Source organism: Chiloscyllium plagiosum, unplaced genomic scaffold (genome assembly GCF_037043375.1).
Source record: "Chiloscyllium plagiosum isolate Xiang-an unplaced genomic scaffold, Cpla_swu_hap1 HiC_scaffold_5, whole genome shotgun sequence".
NCBI lineage: Eukaryota > Metazoa > Chordata > Chondrichthyes > Orectolobiformes > Hemiscylliidae > Chiloscyllium > Chiloscyllium plagiosum.
This window is the reverse complement of record NW_028270143.1, coordinates 96,435,779-96,455,518: the sequence shown is the minus strand read 5'-3', so window position 1 is coordinate 96,455,518 and position 19,740 is coordinate 96,435,779. Positions and strand designations below refer to the sequence as shown.

Sequence of the window (19,740 nt, the reverse complement as noted above, 5' to 3'; positions counted from 1 at the left end):
AGGGGGTTGAGGGTAGAAGTGTGGGAGATGGGTCAGACCCAGTTGAGAGCTCTGTTGGCAACGGTGCTGGGAAATTCAGTTGAAGAAGAAATTGGACATCTCTGAGGCACCCTAGTCAAAACTGGCCTCGTCGTAACATGCGATGGAGATGGAACTGGGAGAATGGAATGGAGTCTTTACAGGAACCCAGGATGCGTGGATGTATAGTCCATGTAGCTGTGGGAGTCGGTGGGTTTATAGTGGATATGAGGGTCCTGTCCATAAATGGAAACAGATGTCGGGGAACAGAGGAGTCAGAGATGCACCATGTGAAAGCGAGAGCGTGGTGTTAATTGGAAGTGTACTTTCTCAGTTCTGGATGAGAGGGGGAAACAGCACCAATGATATCATGGCTATGTCTGAGAAAGTGCTGAGTGCAGGCCAGAATAGGACCTGAACAAGGAATGTTCCAAAGATCCCATGAAGAGACAGGCATAACTGGGCCCATGAGGGTACCCATGGCCACCCCTGCCACTTTAACACATCTGTCCTATTCCTTGGCCAACATTGCTGTCTCAGGCTTGCTGTAGTGCTCCAGCAAAGCTCAACACAAACAAGAGCAACATCTCATTTTCTGCTTGGGGACCTGCAGCCCTCTGTATTCAATGTCTCATTCAATTTCTCTCTCAATAACTGTCCCAATGCCACACAGCAGACCTCGTTATCACATAGATGAAAGTGAGGACTGCAGATGCTGGAGAATTAGAGTCGAGAGTGTGGTGTTAGAAAAGCACAGCCAGCCAGGCAGCATCCAAGGAGCAGGAGAGTCAATGTTTCGGGCCTAAGCCGTTTGTCAGGGATGTGAAGGGGGAATGAGAGATCTGGGGGTTGGGGGAGGTTGGGGGGGGGGGGGGGGGGAAAGAGGCGATAGGTGGATGCGGGGAGGTGTTGGTGATAGGCTGGAGGGGAGGGTGGATTGGATATGTGGGAAGGAAGATGGACAGGTAGGACAGGTCAAGAGGGTGGTGCTGAGTTGGGAGGGTGGATCTGGGATAAAGTGGCGGTGAGGGAACATTTGAAAACTGGTGAAATTGATGTTGATGCCATGTGGTTGGAGGGTCCCAAGGTGGAAGGTGTGGCGTTCTTCCTCCAGTTGACGGGTGGATTTGATTTGGCAGTGGAGGAGGCCCAGGACTTTGATGTCATTGGGGGAGTGGGAGGGGGAGTTGAAGTGGTTGGCCACAGGGTAGTGGGATTGGTTGGTGCACGCGTCCCAGCGATATTGCCTGGATCACTTCGTGAATTGGCGTCCTGTCTCCCCAGTGTAGAGGAGACCACATTAAGAGCAATGTCCACAGTAGATGAGGTGGGTGCATGTGCAGGAAAATCACCTCCGGATTTGAAATGATCCTTTAGACTCTTGGACAGAGGTGAATGGGAAAAGTGTGGGCACAAATTTTACACCTCGTGCAGTTGCAAGGGAAGGTGCTGGGTATGGAAGATGGGTTGGTGGGGGGTGTGGACTTATCACATAGTCTTCCATTACACATTACTATCATTAACCATTAACGGTCTCCATTAACAGCTGTCACCCTCCTAGCCACACTCCTTTGTCTGTCCAACGCTCCTCCTCTCTCTTTGAGCTCTAACCCCATCTATTGTTACTGTTTTCCCCTACTCGACCCTATCTTCTGTATATAAAGCATCATTTTCCTAGCTACCATCAGTTCTGAGGAAGGATCTTCGAACCTGAAGCATTAACTGATTTCTCTTCCCAGATGTCAGAACTGCTGAGCTTCTCCAGCAACTTCTGTTTTGTTTCTGGTTTACAGCATCTGCAGTTCTTAGCTAGTACATCCTTTCATAAAAACTATGGAAAGAATTGAAATGTTTACAAGACTGATTCCTGGGATGATGGGACTGGTGTACAGGGAAGACAATAGCACGGGGGTCTCGTAACATATAAACTACTTTTAAAAAAAAGGAAGATGCAAGAAGGATGTTCTCAATGACTCGGAAGTACAGAACCAAGGTTCACAGTCTAAGGATAAAGATTAAGTCTTTTAGGACAAATGGGTAGAAATATTTTCACCGAGTGGTGAGCATTTGGAATTCTTTGCCACAGGCAACTGTTGAGGCCAAAACATTGATGTTGATACCATCTTCAGATTAAAAGGATCAAAATGTATGGGGAGAAAGCTGGGCAATGGGTACTGAGTCAGATAATGAACCACGATCATATTGAATGGCAGAGCAAACTCGAAGGTCCAAATAGCCTACTCCTTCATTTTCTGTGATTCCCATTTATCTAAACAGATGCGAAAAACAGAAGTGATCTCTGATTCATGCTTTATTTTAAGTGAAAACCTTTGTGACTTGACAGTATTATCATTTCATAACATTTTTGTTCTATTAATAGGCGCTCCATGATCTCATTCCAAAATCGGAAGTGGGGGTTCTATCATCAAACTCTAGTAATGTAATCAAGCTGATCCTTGATGCTTATCATGTAAGTGCTGACTATTAAATTGGCCCTTGCATCAAAATTTATTTAATTTTACCACTCCAGTTTTACGAATATATTTTTATCAACACAACTCTCATAATTCTTTTCATAGGCTTTGTCATCTGAGGTAATCCTTGAGAACAGCAAATTGCCAGAAGGAGTGTCAATACATTATACAGCCTTTTGTAAAAATAATACTGTTCATACAGGGGAAGAAGGCAGGAAGTGTTTAGGCATTCAAATTGGTGATGAGGTAAGATAGTTCATTCTTTTTCTTTTAATAATTTCCGTAATATTTGTTTGGTGGATACCATGATGAAATATGCACTTGCTGCAACGAGGAAGATAAGTCATTATCAGTTTTTTGCATATTGTGGTTTAAACTGAAGTTGTTTTCAAATTTGGAAGCTATCCTGTTCTCTCAACCCCTCCATCTTCCATTCCAAAACATTGTTTGATCATAAAACCTGGGTCTTCCTCCTACATAACGTGTAAGTATACGCACCCACTATATACCTAGGTCCTGTTAGGTCTGTTTTGGTAATTTTGAAAAGTTGGTATCTGTCCAGATGTGCTACTCAGAAGACATTTTTGTGAGTATCCAGGCAGGTATTGTGGAAATTTATAACGCTATCCCAAGTTGGTGTTTTTCTTCCTCTGCCCTCCAATTTAATCTAGGAAAGGTCTTGCATTTGCCCCTTTTTCTTTCCATCTGTGTAGTTTCATGTTTCATTGGGCATTCCAAGCTTACTGCTGGCACAGCAGGACTGTCCTATGAAGAGAGATCCTGCTGTACTCTTTAGAGTTTCAAAGAATGACCGGTGTTCTCATTTAAACTGACAAAATATTTGGGGCTAGACAGGAAAGATGGTTGCCCTGATTAGGAAGCCTAGAATCAGAGGGCACAGTTTCAAAATAAGGTGGATGCCACTTAGGTACCAAATGAGGAAAATGTTTTTTATTCAGTGGATTGTGAAACTTTGGAATTCTCTACCACAGAGGACTGTGGAAGCTTAGCCTTTGAGAATGTTTAAGTTAGAGATTGATTGAAACATTTCTGATTATAATGGCATACAGAACTATGGGGATGAGGTCAGTAAAAGGCATTCGTGTGATCGATCAGTCATGATCGTATTTAATGGCAGGACTGAATAGGCTATTCTTGTTTTATCTTTCCTATGTTCCTATCACTTTGTGCTCTTTTGGGACAGTATGATGTGCAACTATATATTTTTGCTGAACTGCTGTTACAGTGTGATTGTTATTAAGGGTTTCTTTGGTTTTGTAACACAGTGCCATACACTATTAATGATTACAAACAGAATAATTCTGCTAATAAAGCCTTGGGTAACTCTATTGTGTCTCTCTCTGCAAGCCTGTGAGTCAGTGATTCACCTTGGCTGTTTTGTGTCTTCCTGCTACTGGCATCTCAGCTGTCACAAAAATTGAAGCCTAATATGTGATACCTTATCAAACACCTTTTGAAAGTCCATTTACATAATTAGGAGACATTGAGGTCTGCAGATGCTGGAGATCAGAGTTGAGAGTGTGTTGCTGGAAAAGCACAGAAGGTCAGGCAGCATCCGAAGAGAAGGAAAATCAATGTTTCGGGCTGGAGCCCTTCATCAGGAATGAGGCTGGGACCCTCTGATTTGAAGAGATAAATGGGAGGGGAGAAGGTAGCTGAGAGCACAATGGGGGGATGGACTTGGGGAGTAAAGGTGATAGGTTGGAGAGGAGGATGGAACGGATAGGTGGGAAGGAAGATTGACAGGACAGGTCATGAGGACAGGGCTAAGTTGGAAAGTAGAAACTGGGGTAAGGTGTGGGGGAAGGGAAATGAGGAAACTGGTGAAGTCCACATTGATGCCCTGAGGGTTGAAGAGAGGGCATCAATATGGACTTCACCAGTTTCCTCATTTCCCCTCCCCCCACGTTACCCCAGTTCCAACCTTCCAACTCAGCCCCGTCCTCGTGAGTTGTCCCAGTCGTCAATTTTCCTTCCCATCTTCCAACCTATCCGCTCCACCCTCCTCTCTGACCTCTCACCTTTACCCCTTCCTCCATACACCTATTGAACTCTCAGCTGCCTTCTCCCCAGGCCCACCACCCTCCCATTTATCTTTCCACTCCCGAGGTTCCTAGCCTCATTCCTGATGAAGGGTTCTGGCCCGAAACGTCGATTTTCTTGCTCCTCTAATGCTGCCTGTCCTGCTGTACTTTTCCAGCAATACACTCTCAACCCTTTTAATCAAAGTCAACTGCACTTCCCTCAATCTCCACTTATTACCTTGTCAAAAAATGTAATCAAGTTGGTCAAGCCCAATTTGCCATTTAATGTATTACAGTTCGTTCCTTGTTCAAGTAACTATTATTCATTTTATGCTGATTATTGTTACTAAAGATTTCCCATCACTGTTAAACCAGCTTGTAATTACCAGGATTATCCTTTCCCATTTTTTTGAACTTCGGTCCATTATATGCAATCCTTAATGTTGTGACACTATCCTGTATCTAAGGAAAATTTTGAAGGTTGTAGCCAGTGCTTTTTTACAACTTCTGTTGATAGTCTAGGGTGTGTCCCATTCAAACTGAGTGACTGATCTACTCTTAAGTACTGCAGTCGTCTTTGTGCTTTCTTTAAAAAAAAATCTCATTCAGCATCCTGACAACTTTTCTTTTAGATTAGATTCCCTACAGTATGGAAACAGGCCCTTCAGCCCAACAAGTCCACACTGACCATCTGAAGAGTAACCCACCCATACCTATTCCCCTACCCTATATTTACCCCTGACTAATGCACCTAACACTATGGGCAATTTAGCATGGCCAATTCTCCTGACCTGCACATCTTTGGATTGTGGGAGGAACATGGAGCACCTGGAGGAAACGCACACAGCCCAAGGTGGGAATCGAACCTGGGTCCCTGGCGCTGTGAGGAAGCAGTGCTAAACACTGAACCACTGTGCCGTCCTCTTGTTTATCATTCAGAATTGTATTTTAATAAACACTTTTATACAAAATAAGTGTTTCATTCCTCAGCAACGCTTGCTTTCTCCTCCAATAAATCTCCATTTTGGTTCCTAATTGGTCACATGGCACATCAGACACAACCCTTTTACAATTAATATTCCTTAAGACAAGCTTGGAATTTTCTTTTGATACACAAGCATTCAGTTTTTGTATTGTCTGTCTGTATCCTTATTTCCTTTTTTACTTCTCTGTACTTTTTATATTCAGCCTAATTCGTCCTTATAATGCCATATAATCCCTTTGATACCCAGAGAGCTTTAACCTTGGTTCACCATCACCACCCCCATCCCTTTTCCACTAGAGGAACTACCTGGTCTGTACACTAACTCTTCTCTCTTTAAAGGCTGCTCACCATTCCGTTATGTTGCTGCCTTCCAAACTTTGAGTACAACCTGTCCAAGTCTGATTTTTGCCTCAATTTGTTGAAATTATCTACCTTCCCTTAAGCATATTTAGTTGCAAATTTAGTCCAGAACATTGAGATGTAAATCTTACTCTCTGGTTATAAGGTATTCCTTGTTGGTTGTCAATGACCTGCTTTCAGTGAATTTGATTAGTTTCTCACCAATTGGTGTATGCATTCCTGAAGTATTGTTTAGTTAAGAGAGCCTTGTTCTGCATCTAACTCTTCTCTGCATCGAACTGCTATAATATGTTAACTGCTATAATAGGTGTTCATTCCCTCCAACTAAACTTATCACTGTACAGCATGTAGAAATTTATAAATTGCATAAAACACACTGATTGGAAAAATATAAAATCCTTTAAATTTCAAGCCAACATATGCAGACTATGGGTAGTTCTATAAAGTGACGGTTACATTCCTGAGAAACCCTGCGTTATAGAAAAATTGTGCTTTAGAAACAGTACTTAGTGTTGGCAATGTAATCAAATTACAGCCAGTGCAAATTTTAAAAGTTCGCAATTCAGAAAGTGTTCCCATTTCGTCGATCACATTACAGTGAATTGGTGTTAACAAAACATGCATTATAGCTGAACGGCCTGTATTTGTAGTGATATACCCTGTAATTGCTTCTCTTCCAATTCATTAAGCAAATCAATAGTTTGGTGTGCATTTGGATACATTTTCAATTAAACAAGTGTGCAGCAGAATTGCATGATGGAAATACTGAGCAAACTTTCAAACTAGTAAAGAAATACAGTTTTGTTTTAATTCAGTACAAGCTATTAATTTTGTCTTTGGAATCATACACTTTTAACCATCTCAGCTCTTCAAACTGTACAAAACCATACTAGAAAATGGATGAATCATGCTGTAATGAATGGTCATTCCCCCTTATTCCCCTCTTTCTTGACTGATACCACATGGCCCCCCTCCAAGTCCTGTGACCTCATGTCACCATGGCAGCAGACAAGAAATCAAGAGCTCATTGCTTCCAAAGTTGGTGCATGGGAAGCAATGCCCAATAACCCCCAAATTAGTGTATCAGCGAATAAAAATTAGTTTTGTTTACATATGTATCAAACTCCCTTTTCTTTTTTAGGTGAGCTTCAACATAAGTATCACAGCAAAAAAATGCCCAAATAATGGTGAAAAGGCAACTATTCAAATCAAACCTCTGGGATTTAATGAGAAAGTAGAAATTGATCTGGAGTTTGTTTGTGAATGTGATTGCCATAAGAAGGGAATTCCTAATAGCCCAGATTGTCACCAGGGTAATGGAACATTTGAATGTGGAGCTTGCAGGTAGGTAATCAGTTTGTTCAGGGATTGTTTATTTGTTCAAGTTATCACCATGCATTATTTTTAAAAATCAGTAAAATGGACTCCTTTTACTGTTTCTATTGTCACATTTGGTATTGAAATCCTGCAATGTTGTATTTTAGATGTTTTTTGATTTTCAGCAAAATTTGCTGTTAATAAAGTAAGGAATTGATTGCAAAAAATGTTTGTGCCAGATTTTTTTGGTAAGTCTTTTGTTGAAAGTGAGGATTCTTGCTGCAGAATTGAACACAGTTAGTTTGAGGTGGCAAAAAGTAATGGCAATGTCCAAGCTAATGAATGCGTGGAGGAGAAAGAAGTTAGTTAATATTTTGGATGAAATTACACCAGAAATCTTGAGCTCTCTGTCTCTCACTCTCTGTCTCTCACTCTCTGTCTCTCACTCTCTGTCTCTCACTCTCTGTCTCTCACTCTCTGTCTCTCACTCTCTGTCTCTCACTCTCTGTCTCTCACTCTCTGTCTCTCACTCTCTGTCTCTCACTCTCTGTCTCTCACTCTCTGTCTCTCTAGTATGCTATTAATTCCATCCCCCTAAATTGTAAAAGCTAGCTATTTGTGACCTGTGCTTGTAGATAGAATACATAAAAACAGAGGGCAATCCTCTATATGATCAGGTATGGTAAAGAAAAAGTACATCACCAACATTACTTGTCATTTAAAATGATAATCAATGGCTACTGTATTTTTTCAATCACTAATTTAGAAATTTTTGCTGGTTCATTTTCAGATGTAACAAAGGACGGATTGGTCGATTTTGTGAGTGCAGCACTGATCAAGTGAATACTGAGGATATGGATGCTTCCTGCAGAAAGGATAATGCATCTCAAATCTGTAGTGACAATGGAGATTGTGTCTGTGGGGAATGCCTCTGCAAAAAGAGGGAAAATCCTAATGAAATCATCTCAGGCAAATATTGTGAATGTGATAACTTTAATTGTGATCGATCCAATGGATTGATTTGTGGAGGCAAGTATACAGAAGAATAAATTTATTTCAAGAGTTTTCAATACTTTTTTCTTGATTTGCGGAATAGTCTCTGCATACTTTATTAATTAGAAACTTAACTGATTAATAGAAACTACTGTATCTCCAGCAAACACAGTGGAAGAGGATATCCATGCTGCCAATGCCATCATTGTACACCCACATTGAACTGGAACTTGGTGCCACTGATGTGCGTGCTCTGCCCTTTGCTGCCTTCACCCTTAAAGGCTTTGCTCACTGCATCTAAAGTCCCTTGCAGCTAAATAATAAATCTTAAAGATTAACCATTATAAAATCATGTCATAGAGTTTTGAGAAGATCTGTAGTTCAGGATGAGGTTCTGGATGTAAGTTGCTTGCTAAGCTGGAAGGTTCATTTTCAGACATTTTGTCACCATACTAGGTAACACAATCAGTGAGCCTCCAGTGAAGCACTAATGTTCGTGACCCGATTTCTATTTATATGCTTAGGTTTCATGAAAGTAATTATATAATATTGCAGCATGGCTGATAGAGGGTCGCAGACACTAATTGCATGAGCAGTGAGTATGCTCCCTACAGAAACAGCATGCGCAGCCTTTCACGGCTTAATGTTTTGTCTGAATCCAGGAACACTCACTCTAACAGTGCCATGGGTCAACCCTCTGCAGGAGTTCAAGAACTCAACTCACCGCCACCTTTTCAACGTAAATGCTGGTCAGCAACTCCCATATCCCATGAACAAATAAGCCAAAACTTTGATGAAATCCATTTCAAATGCTACTGAATGAAGTGAGCCCAAGTCCTGCCTTTCACTGGAATTCACACTTGGGAACCAGCCATATTTCCATGTACAATCTTTTATCCAATTCTTTATGCAACGTTAAATATTTTGCATTTCAAACAAAAAAAATCAGATCTAAATTTATAAGTATAACTTCTCACATGGAGAATTCACAATATCTGCTTTTACTGTCCATTTTTTTCAACAAACCAGCAGGCAACTGCTACAAAATGTTAAATTAACCAATGGAAACAAGTATTGTCCTGTTTTAATATCTACTTCAACAGGGCTAAGTGCAGAGGAGATGGTCTAAGGCAAAAGTTTAGAGATGAACGTAAACATTTCTAAATTGTCAACATTTTGTAGGAAATGGTGTCTGTAAGTGCCGGGTCTGTGAATGCAACCCCAACTATTCTGGCAATGCTTGTGATTGCTCCCTGGATAATTCAACATGCATTTCGGAGAATGGACAGATGTGTAATGGGAGAGGCACATGTGAGTGTGGCCGCTGCAAATGCACTGATTCTAAATTCCAAGGAGCTGCATGTGAAATGTGTCCAACCTGCCCTGGAGTATGTACAGAACACAGGTAAATGTAATCGCAAGATATAACGCAGTTACTTTGTCAGTTTGTAAATGATATTTGAGCCCCTTAAAGGATTTTAATATTAAAATTTAAATGGGAAAAGACAATCTACAGAAAGCGAGTAAAAAAATCTAAAAATACAGTAATAGCTTTGAGTGCATAAAAAGGAAGAGTGGTTGATGAGTGTTGGTACCTTAGAGGATGTGTCTGGGAATTTATGATTAGAAACAAGGAAATGGCAGAAACTTGAAATGTGTTTTGCATCTGACCTCATGTGGATGTCAAAAAAAATTCCAAGACGAGTAGAAAAGGGAGGGAGGGAAATCACAAAAGAAAATGTATTAGAAAAACTAATAGGGCTAGAAGCTAACAAGTCCCTGGATCTGAAGTCCCACAACCAAGGGACTCTTAAGGAATAGCTTCTGAGACGGTAAAGCATTGGTTGTGATATTCCAAAACTCCTCAGATTCTGGAAAGGCTAAGAATATGTAACATTACTGTTCAAGAAAGAAAGACAAAGTTTTTAAAAAAAATCTATAGGCTAGTTAACTTGCAATAAAAGATTATGAAAATGCTAGAAATTAAGTGGTTAGCAGGATATTTAGAAAATAAATCTGGTTTCATGAAAGGTATAGTTCTGGTGAATGTTGACTGCATGTCATAGGTGGTAGGACTGTTGCTGTTGAATGTTGGTGGTGGTGGAACAAGTGATTGTGGATGGGGTGCACTCGAGGCCTGCTTTGTCCTGAATGACATCAAGCTTCTTAAGGGTTATTGGAGTGGTACTGATTTAGGCATTTGGGGAGCATTCCAGCACTTGCAGATGAACAGGCATTTGGGGAGTCAGGTGAGTTATGCCACAGGGATACCTGCTACCTGATGTGCTTTTATAGGCACTGTATTTATATGGATATGTGGAACAGTCCATCTTCCGCAACTACACTGGCCCCACCCCCCACCTTTACCTCCGCTACATCGTTGACTGTATCGGCGCCGCCTCGTGCTCCCACGAGGAGGTTGAACAGTTCATCCACTTCACCAACACCTTCCACCCCGACCTCCAATTCACCTGGACAGTCTCAGATTCCTCCTCCCCTTCCTCGACCTTTCTATTTCTATCTCAGGCGACATCTACTACAAACCGACCGACTCCCACAGCTACCTGGACTACACCTCCTCCCACCCTGCCCCCTGTAAAAACGCCATCCCATTCTCCCAATTCCTTCGTCTCTGCCACATCTGCTCCCAGGAGGACCAGTTCCAAAAACGTACAACCCAGATGGCCGCCTCCTTCAAAGACCGCAATTTCCCCCCCGATGTGGTCGACGATGCCCTCCACCGCATCTTTTCCAATTCCCGCTCCTCCGCCCTTGAGCCCCGCCCCTCCAACCGCCACCAGGACAGAACCCCCACTGGTCCTCACCTACCACCCACCAATCTCCATGTACAGCGCATCATCCGCCGTCATTTCCGCCACCTCCAAACGGACCCCACCACCAAGGATATATTTCCCTCCCCTCCCCTAGCAGCATTCCGTAAAGACCACTCCCTCTGTGACTCCCTTGTCAGATCCACACCCCCCACCAACCCAACCTCCACTCCCTGCACCTTCCCCTGCAACCGCAGGAGGTGCAAGACTTGCGCCCACACCTCCCCCCTCACCTCCCTCCAAGGCCCCAAAGGAAACTTCCATATCCGCCACAGATTCACCTGCACCTCTCACACACATCATTTATTGCATCCTCTGCACCCGATGTGGCCTCCTCTATATTGGGGAGACAGGCCGCCTACTTGCGGAGAGTTTCAGAGAACACCTCTGGGACACCCGGACCAACCAACCCAACCACCTTGTGGCTCAACACTTCAACTCCCCCTCCCACTCCACCAAGGATATGCAGGTCTTTGGACTCCTCCATCGCCAGACCACAACAACACGACGGTTGGAGGAAGAGCGCCTCATCTTCCGCCTAGGAACCCTCCAACCACAAGGGATGAACTCGGATTTCACCAGTTTCCTCATTTCCCCTCCCCCCACCTTGTCTCAGTCAAATCCATCGAACTCAGCACCGCCTTCCTAACCTGCAATCTTCTTCCTGACCTCTCCGCCCCCACCCCAGTCTGACCTATCACCCTCACCTTGACCTCTTTCCACCTATCGCATTTCCGACGCCCTTCCCCCAAGTCTCTCCTCCCTACCTTTTATCTTAGCCTGCTGGACAAACTTTCCTCATTCCTGAAGAAGGGCTTATGCCCGAAACGTCGATTCTCCTGTTCCCTGGATGCTGCCTGACCTGCTGCACTTTTCCAGCAACACATTTTCAGCTCTGATCTCCAGCATCTGCAGACCTCACTTTCTCCACTGTATTTATATGGCTAGTCCACTACAGTTTCTGGTCAATGCTAACCATGTATGGCATAAATGTTACTTCTGGATTAGTGGTGCTGGAAGAGCACAGCAATTCAGGCAGCATCCGAGGACAGGCAGTGCCTGTCCTCGGATGCTGCCTGAATTGCTGTGCTCTTCCAGCACCACTAATCCATAAATGTTACTTGTCAGTTTTTTAGCCCAGGTCTGGATATTGCCCAAGTTTTGCTGCATTTGAACATGGCCTATTTTTAAATTCCTACACGTGCTTATCCCTCTCTATCTTGCTGTAATATCCTTTAGTCCTACAACCTCTGAGATATCTGTTTTCATCTGTTTCTTCAGTGTTTGCAATTTAGTGCGACGTAGTGGCAGAGTCGCTAGTTTTCCGGAGCTCTAGACTAATGATTTATGCACATAGTTTTGAATTCCACAATGGCAAATGGTCAGATTTGAGTTCAGTAAAAATTGGAAATTAAAAAGCTAGTTCAGAAGTGACCATGCACCTGTTGTTGATTTGTTGTAAATACCTCTGTGATTCATTTATGTCTTTTAAAGAAAGAAAATCTGCCATACTTGTCTGGTCTATATACAATTGCAGACCCACAGAAATGTGCATGACCCTTAACTGCCCTCTGAAATGGCCTCGTATGCCATTTGGTTCAAGGACAATTAGGGATGGGTATATGACTAAATAGAAAACTCATTGGTGGTGTGCCTTCTGGTGTCAGCCCCTAAGCCCTAACCTATTACATCTCTCTGCTTTACTTTTTTCATTTAATGTTCCTTAAAACTGGCTTCCTTTGCCAAGCTTTAGGTTACATTTGCTTTAAAGTAATTGTATAAAGCACCTTAAGAATTTTTATTATTTTAAAGCCATATAAGCTGTAGTTTTTAGTGGAAAAATCTAATTTCTTTTAATGGCTCCCAAATTGAGATTTTCAGTTGTTTAATCACTCCAGGTCATGGCCCACAAAATTCCTTCTTTAAATGGGAGTGGCACAGTGGTTAGCACTGCTTCCTCACAGCGCCAGAGACCCGGGTTCAATTACTGCCTCAGGCAATTGTCTGTGTGAAGTTTGCACATGTCTGCATGGGTTTCCTCCAGGTGCTCCGGTTTCCTCCCACAGTTCAAAACAATGTGCATGTTAGGTGAATTGGCCATGCTAAATTGTCTGTACTGTTAGGTGAAGGGATAAATGTAGGGGAATGGGTCTGGGTGGGTTGCTCTTCAGAGGGTCGGTGTGAACTTGTTGGGCCGAAGGGCCAGTTTCCACACTGTAAGTAATCTAATCTAAACTCATGCCAAGCAAACAAGTAATTTCCAACTGCATTTTATCTCATTTGTGTCCATATATCCTTTTTCTATTGAAATTAATGAGCTTGGAATGAAAGCTGCTTAATATTTATGAAGTTAGCATTCCTATCAAACATCACAATGGAAAGTAATAAGCGCAATTATCTTATGAATCTTGTATAAATCACTTGACTCAGATTATCCAGTCTGTGATTTAATCTTCAAAGTGTGATGGTTGGAAGACTTGGACCCTAACTTTTTCAATGCTTGTGTTTTATAGGGATTGTGTTCAATGTAAAGCCTTTAATAAAGGACGCAAGAAAGAAAATTGTGACGAATGTGAGTTTGATGTAATACTGGTGAAAGAGCAAGGTGATTTGCCGCCACCAAGCCAAGATTCACCAATCCTTCATTGTAAGGAGAAGGATGAAGATGATTGTTGGTTCTACTTTTCCTATTCTGTTAATGATCAGAATGTTCCAGAAGTTTATGTTACTGAAAACCCAGGTGAGAATGGTGTGTTCTAACCAGTGTGATAAATCAGATTTGCCCTAAATGCATACTGAACTGTTCAGTTTAAGATTCAAGTGTAGGGCTACCAATTTTAAATACAAGTAAGGAACGCACTCGGGTCAGACAACTAGTGGAATTAAAGCAAGTGTTCTGCTTTTATCAGAATTAGAAAAGAAAGTCAGAATCCCTTCATAAGACTAATCACAACACAAAAAGAAGGGAGAATAATTTGGGTTGTAAGAATCATTGTACAGGTGTTTCTACAACACAAATTGGCTATAACACAATGGTGGACTTTAGCCTGATATTTGTAGAACATGAACTTTCCTTACCTATATTGGTTATAACAAGATTCCAACCCCATTATTTAAATGGTGCTGGTATTGCACAATTTTCTTATGAAGCGAGATCACACTCGGACTGAACATTAGCGTTATGAGAGAACTACCTGTAACTAAAAATATAGTTAGAATTACAAGTAAGTCAATATCTATAAGTTCAAAAGTCATTTTGGTGAGATTCTTTGCATCAGAACGCAAATAGGTTGGTGTCACTGTGCTAAATGGGACAGACTTCAAACTGATCAAGCGAGTCAAAATGGCAATTATGTTCAAACACCATCTGTAACATGATGATCCAGCATATCCCCCATTCTACCATTGACCTCAAGCCAGGCTATCACCCCTGGTTCAATGAAGATTGCAGGAGGATACGTCAGCAGCAGCAGCACCAGACATGCTTTAAAAATGAGGTGTCAACCAGATGAAGCCATAACACACCAGTATGCCAAACAGCGGGAGCATCATGCAATAGACGTGGCTAAACAATCCCACAATCAGCAGATCAGATCTAAACTCTGATCTAAAATCAGTCCTGTCACATTCAGCTGTGAATAGTAGTGGACAAATAATCACCTAACAGGAGCTGGAGATGCTCACACTAATGTAAAAGACAAGACTGGTGTTAGTTTGCATCCATCTTCAGCCAGGGATGCAAATTGGATGGTTACCATTAACTGGTTCAACTTTATAAGAATTGAGAGGGTACAAAAGCTGGTAATTCTGTGGGGAGTATCTCACCTCATGTCTCCTCAAAATCTGTTCACGTCTACAACACTCAGGTCAGGCATATAATAGAATACTTCCCACTTGTCTGAATGAGTTCAGCTCAAATAACATTCAAGAAACCTGACATTATCCAGGACAAAACAGCTCACTTGATTGACATGCCATCGGCATTCACTCTCTGGCACTGATGCACATTGGCAACAGTGTATACCATTCATAAAGTGCACTACAATAACTTGCTGAGGCTCTTCTTTCCAAAGAACCTTCCAGACCTGTGACCTCCACCACCTCGAAGGGCAAAGCAGCGCATGCACCACCCTCAAGGCCATACACCATCCTTTGACATTTTGCTGGCTGAACATGGCTGTAGGTATCCCTGTATGATTGTAGATTTACAAAGGATTAAGCTCATCACCAAATTCTTCAGGCAGTTAGGGATGCACAATAAATGTTGATTAGATAACAATGCCCATAACCAATGAACAAATAAACATAACCATTTTGTCAAGATCGGAACTGCTGTTGTAACTCATAATGAAGGGATAATGTTTTCTGGAAGGACCATATTGGAAGGAAATATGAAAGGAATGTAAGTCTAAGTTTGGAATGAAATGCACATGTAACTAAATTCCATACATTTTATTGATTTATTTTCACTTTAGTAAAAGAGGTTTTCTTCAATACAGTGCAGTTTTCTGTATTGTACTTGTCCTGTATTTAAGATATTCTCTATATAGAATTACAGAGCCTTACAGCACAGCAGAAGGCCATTAAACCCACTGTGTCTGTACCAGCTCCCGAAAGAGCTACCCAGCTGATTCTACTCTCTAGCCCTATCTCTTTAGCTTTCTAAATTCATCACTGTCAAATATATATCTGGCTCTCTTTCGAAATCTCTATGGAATCTGCCTCCATCACACTCCCAGGCAGCACATTCCAAATCCTAACAACTTTGAGTAAATAAGTTTCTCCTCCTTTCATTCCTAAATCTCTCTCTGACAAAATTGAAATTGTGACCCCTAACCACTGACATATCAACTAGTGGAAAAAGAATACTCTTCTTTACCCTGTCAAAATTGAACATCTCAGTAAGGCCACCTCTTAATCTTCTCTGCTCCAAGGACAATATGGTATCATTCTTGTAAATCTCCTTTACACTCTCTCCAGGGCATTAATATTTTTCCTTAAATAAGGTGCCCAGAACTGAACACAATATTCCAACCGTGATCTAGCCAATGATTTGTAAAGGTGTAGCATCACTTCCTTGCTTTTATTTATAAATCCAAGGATCCTATAAGCTGTCTTAACTGTTTCAACTTGCCTGGCCATCTTCAGAGAATCATGCATGTGAACTCCGAGGTCCCTCTGCTCCAGTACTCCCCTCAAAGCTGTGCCGTTGAGTCTGTACTATGTCTCCATGATTTTTCTACAAAATGTATTATGTCACATTTCTCTGCATTAAAATTCATCTGCCAAGTATTTGCCCATTTGGCCAAGTTTTCAATGTCTCTCTGAAGTCATCTTCATTCACAATTATACTCTCAATTCATGATTCTCCCTAGCTTAGTATCATTTGCAAAATTAGAGATTTTTGCCCTTAACACCCATCTCCAAATCATTCATATAAATCCAGAAAAGCAAAGGGATCAACATTAGTGGTGTTGAATCAATTTAGTTTACTCTTAAGATCGCATTACCAATGTTATCAGCTTGATTGCATCCTCCCAGGATGTGAACTATTTCAGGAATTGGGCAAAGTAACAATTAGGGTTAAAATAGACAGAACCTAATAGCTGGCAGGGTTTCATTCACTGTACACTGACCTCCATGTGTTATGAAATGTTCTATATGCTGCAGTTTAGTTTAATTCAGTTAATACCAGCCACACACTGATGGGAGGGCTCTGGTCTGATTCTGAAAAATAGGTATATTTCCTGCAATCTGTGACACAGGTGATCCCAAAGTCTTAGAATATAAATAGTGGCTTCCATTTGGCTATTCAAAATAATTCTGTATTCAAAAACAAGTTCTTACTACTTTTTTTTCATATATTTTCTTCTAGAGTGTCCACAAGCACCTGACATCATTCCAATTGTAGCTGGTGTGGTTGCTGGTATTGTCTTGATAGGTCTTGCCCTGTTGCTGATATGGAAATTACTGATGATTATTCATGACAGAAGGGAGTTTGCAAAATTTGAAAAAGAGAAAATGAATGCCAAATGGGATACAGTAAGTATATTCAGATTTGGAAAATTTTCTCTCTTTGGTCACAGGCTGAATGAAAAACAAAACAAACTGCATAGCATAGAGTCCTTTCTGGGGACATGGATACCTTTTGTAATATATAATTTTAGACTCTACTGGATTTCTAGATCCTGTGAATAATGGCAAACTCGTAATGTAGTATGTCAATTAATAGCAGATCTGATTAAGGACTGTCGACATTCAGAAGTTTGAATGTTTTTCTAAAGGGAACACTACATGAATGAGCAGTCACAAAATAATCATTGCTGAACCCATCAGTCTATCCAAGAGACATCTCATATGTGAACTTTGTTCCCTTTGGTTAGTTTGGTTCTGACCTGCTGAAACTGTTAACCATTCTGAGCCCTGAAACAAGGCAATGACAAGAATCACATACTGTTGTTTGCAACATCATATTTGCATTTCTTTCTACATTGGGTGGCACGGTGGTACAGTGGTTAGCACTGTTGCCTCACAGCGCCAGAGACCCGGGTTCAATTCCCGCCTCAGGCAACTGTCTGTGTGGAGTTTGCACATTCTCCCCGTGTCTGCGTGGGTTTCCTCCGGGTGCTCCAGTTTCCTCTCACAAAAATGTGCAGGTTAGGTGAATTGGCTTTGCTAAATTGTCCGTAGTGTTTGGTGCATTAGTCAGAGGGAAATGGGTCTGGGTGGGTTGCTCTTTGGAGGGTCAGTGTGGATTAGTTGGGCCGAAGGGCCTGTTTCTCTAATCTAATTTAAATGTATTTAAATTCAAAGCATCTAGCCAGCGTAGAGATTAGGAAATGCCTCTTTCCTATCCCGTCCTTTCCCTAAGTGTGAAAGGAGCACTACTGGGATGTTAGAGTTAAAGCCATACGGTCTTCCATCCTAGATCATTGATGTGGTTCTGCCTTCTAACCAGGAGTCTGCCCTTTGAATCATTGGCTTATTGGAGTTATTGGAGAAAGGTAGAAGAATCTTTGATCTGAGTGATAGGTCCACCCTGCCAGATGGGGAAAGCAGACGCAAGCAGTATGATGCACACTACTTCTCATGTACCGTGCATATGTGCATTGCTACCAGACGATAGCATGACAACGCAGCACTCGCCTTGAATGATGATACCGTTGATTATAGATCATCTGCATAGCTGCTTACCTTTCTGAGACCCAATCATAGTACCAAGGCCTGAATATATTGTGAAAGCAGTGTTAAAGAAGGGTGACTAGACCTGAAACATTAATTCTTTCTCTCCACGGATCTGCAAAACCTACTGCAATTTCCTTTTTTACTTCTGATTTCCAGCATCTTTTGAATGTTTTTTCCCAAGTATGTTGTGTGTTTGCATTCTTGGCCTTCAGATAGTGTCCCTTCCGCCATCTGTAATCACTCCAGGTCTCTGGATGCTTTGTCATTAGTTAAGTAATTAGTTTATCTGCTCAGCAGGGTGCTAATTCCTACCTTAAGACAGCTTCTCAAATAAAAGTAAAATACTGCAAATGCTGGCAATCTGAAATGAGAAAATCCCAGCAGCTCCAACTTCATTTGCAGAGAGGGAAAATGAGTTAATATTTCCAGTCCAATATAACTCTTCCTCAAAATTGAAGATGAATTCAAAAGAGTTCTATCAAACTCAAAACATTATCTGTGACAAGGGAAGCAGGCCCTTCTGAGTTTCTGCAGCATGTTGTATTCTTTTAGATCAATTTTAATAGATTTGCTCACCATATATCTGTTTAATATAGGTTATGATAACTAATTGTAAGGCTGAATTTCTTCGTGAAGTAGCTGTATTGATCCCAGCTAATGATGATACTGGATAAGTTAGGTCCCAGAATCAAACGTGGCTTGATAGATCATGTTTAATTTTGTAGTTGCTTGCCAAAGTGATTAGTGATTGAAACATATTCATATGAGGTTGCTGATCTTTTAACAGAACATAACTAATTACACAAATGATATAATCAAAGCTATACTCAATTCTGCCATTTTTAAACAGACTTAAACTCAAATATTACTCTTGGCTATTTTTCTTGAACTGTTAAGACAGGTTTACTATTCCTTTTGAAAATGTTGGCTTGACTTCCTATAGTTCTAATGGCGTAAACTTTCACAGTTCTAATAACTTGAAGATTTCTATCCAGACTCTCCTAGCAAGGAAACTTCACAGACTAGAAGTCCCTGAACTGACATGAGGACCCTGTTAGTATAAACCATTGAGCTTTCTGAGCTGAATTCTGGGATCTTCTGAACAAAAACTTTGTTCCATTTTGAAGTCGATCTAAATTAATTGCATTAATGTGTTTACTCTGTCTTAAATCCAATAATGTAAACATGTTATCCATAAGTACTACAGGGGTTTTCCAGGCACACAACAGCAATCACATGGTTTCTTGGAATTGATATAGTTAGGCCACTGTTCTAGAATAAAGTGAGGACTGCAGATGCTGGAGATCAAGTTGAAAAATGTGGTGCTGGAAAAGCATATAGCCAGTCAGGCAGCATCCAAAGAGCAGGAGAGTCAATATTTCAAGCATCATCTCTTGACTATTTGACCTTTTCAAAACAAAACACGACTGACCCACATGTATCTGCTTCTATTTTGAATTCCAAACTATCATAAGGATCTAGTCTTCATTCCTTTCTGTACTGATCTACCTTTAGTATTTGTTTTGAATCTT

The 19,740-nt window shown here is 41.3% G+C and overlaps 1 protein-coding gene across 3 annotated transcripts in view; it reads left to right on the top strand.

Moving 5' to 3' along the window:
- LOC122550082 (integrin beta-1-like) overlaps positions 1-19,740 on the top strand; it is an 82,239-nt gene that overhangs the window by 55,601 nt on the left and 6,898 nt on the right. For all 3 annotated transcript variants that reach the window (XM_043690610.2, XM_043690609.2, XM_087987522.1), the window contains exons 9-15: positions 2,399-2,488; positions 2,598-2,738; positions 7,024-7,226; positions 7,990-8,228; positions 9,375-9,597; positions 13,537-13,763; positions 16,899-17,065. In XM_043690610.2, coding sequence (XP_043546545.1) covers positions 2,399-2,488; positions 2,598-2,738; positions 7,024-7,226; positions 7,990-8,228; positions 9,375-9,597; positions 13,537-13,763; positions 16,899-17,065 — 1,290 coding nt within the window. The remainder of the gene's footprint in view (positions 1-2,398; positions 2,489-2,597; positions 2,739-7,023; positions 7,227-7,989; positions 8,229-9,374; positions 9,598-13,536; positions 13,764-16,898; positions 17,066-19,740) is intronic.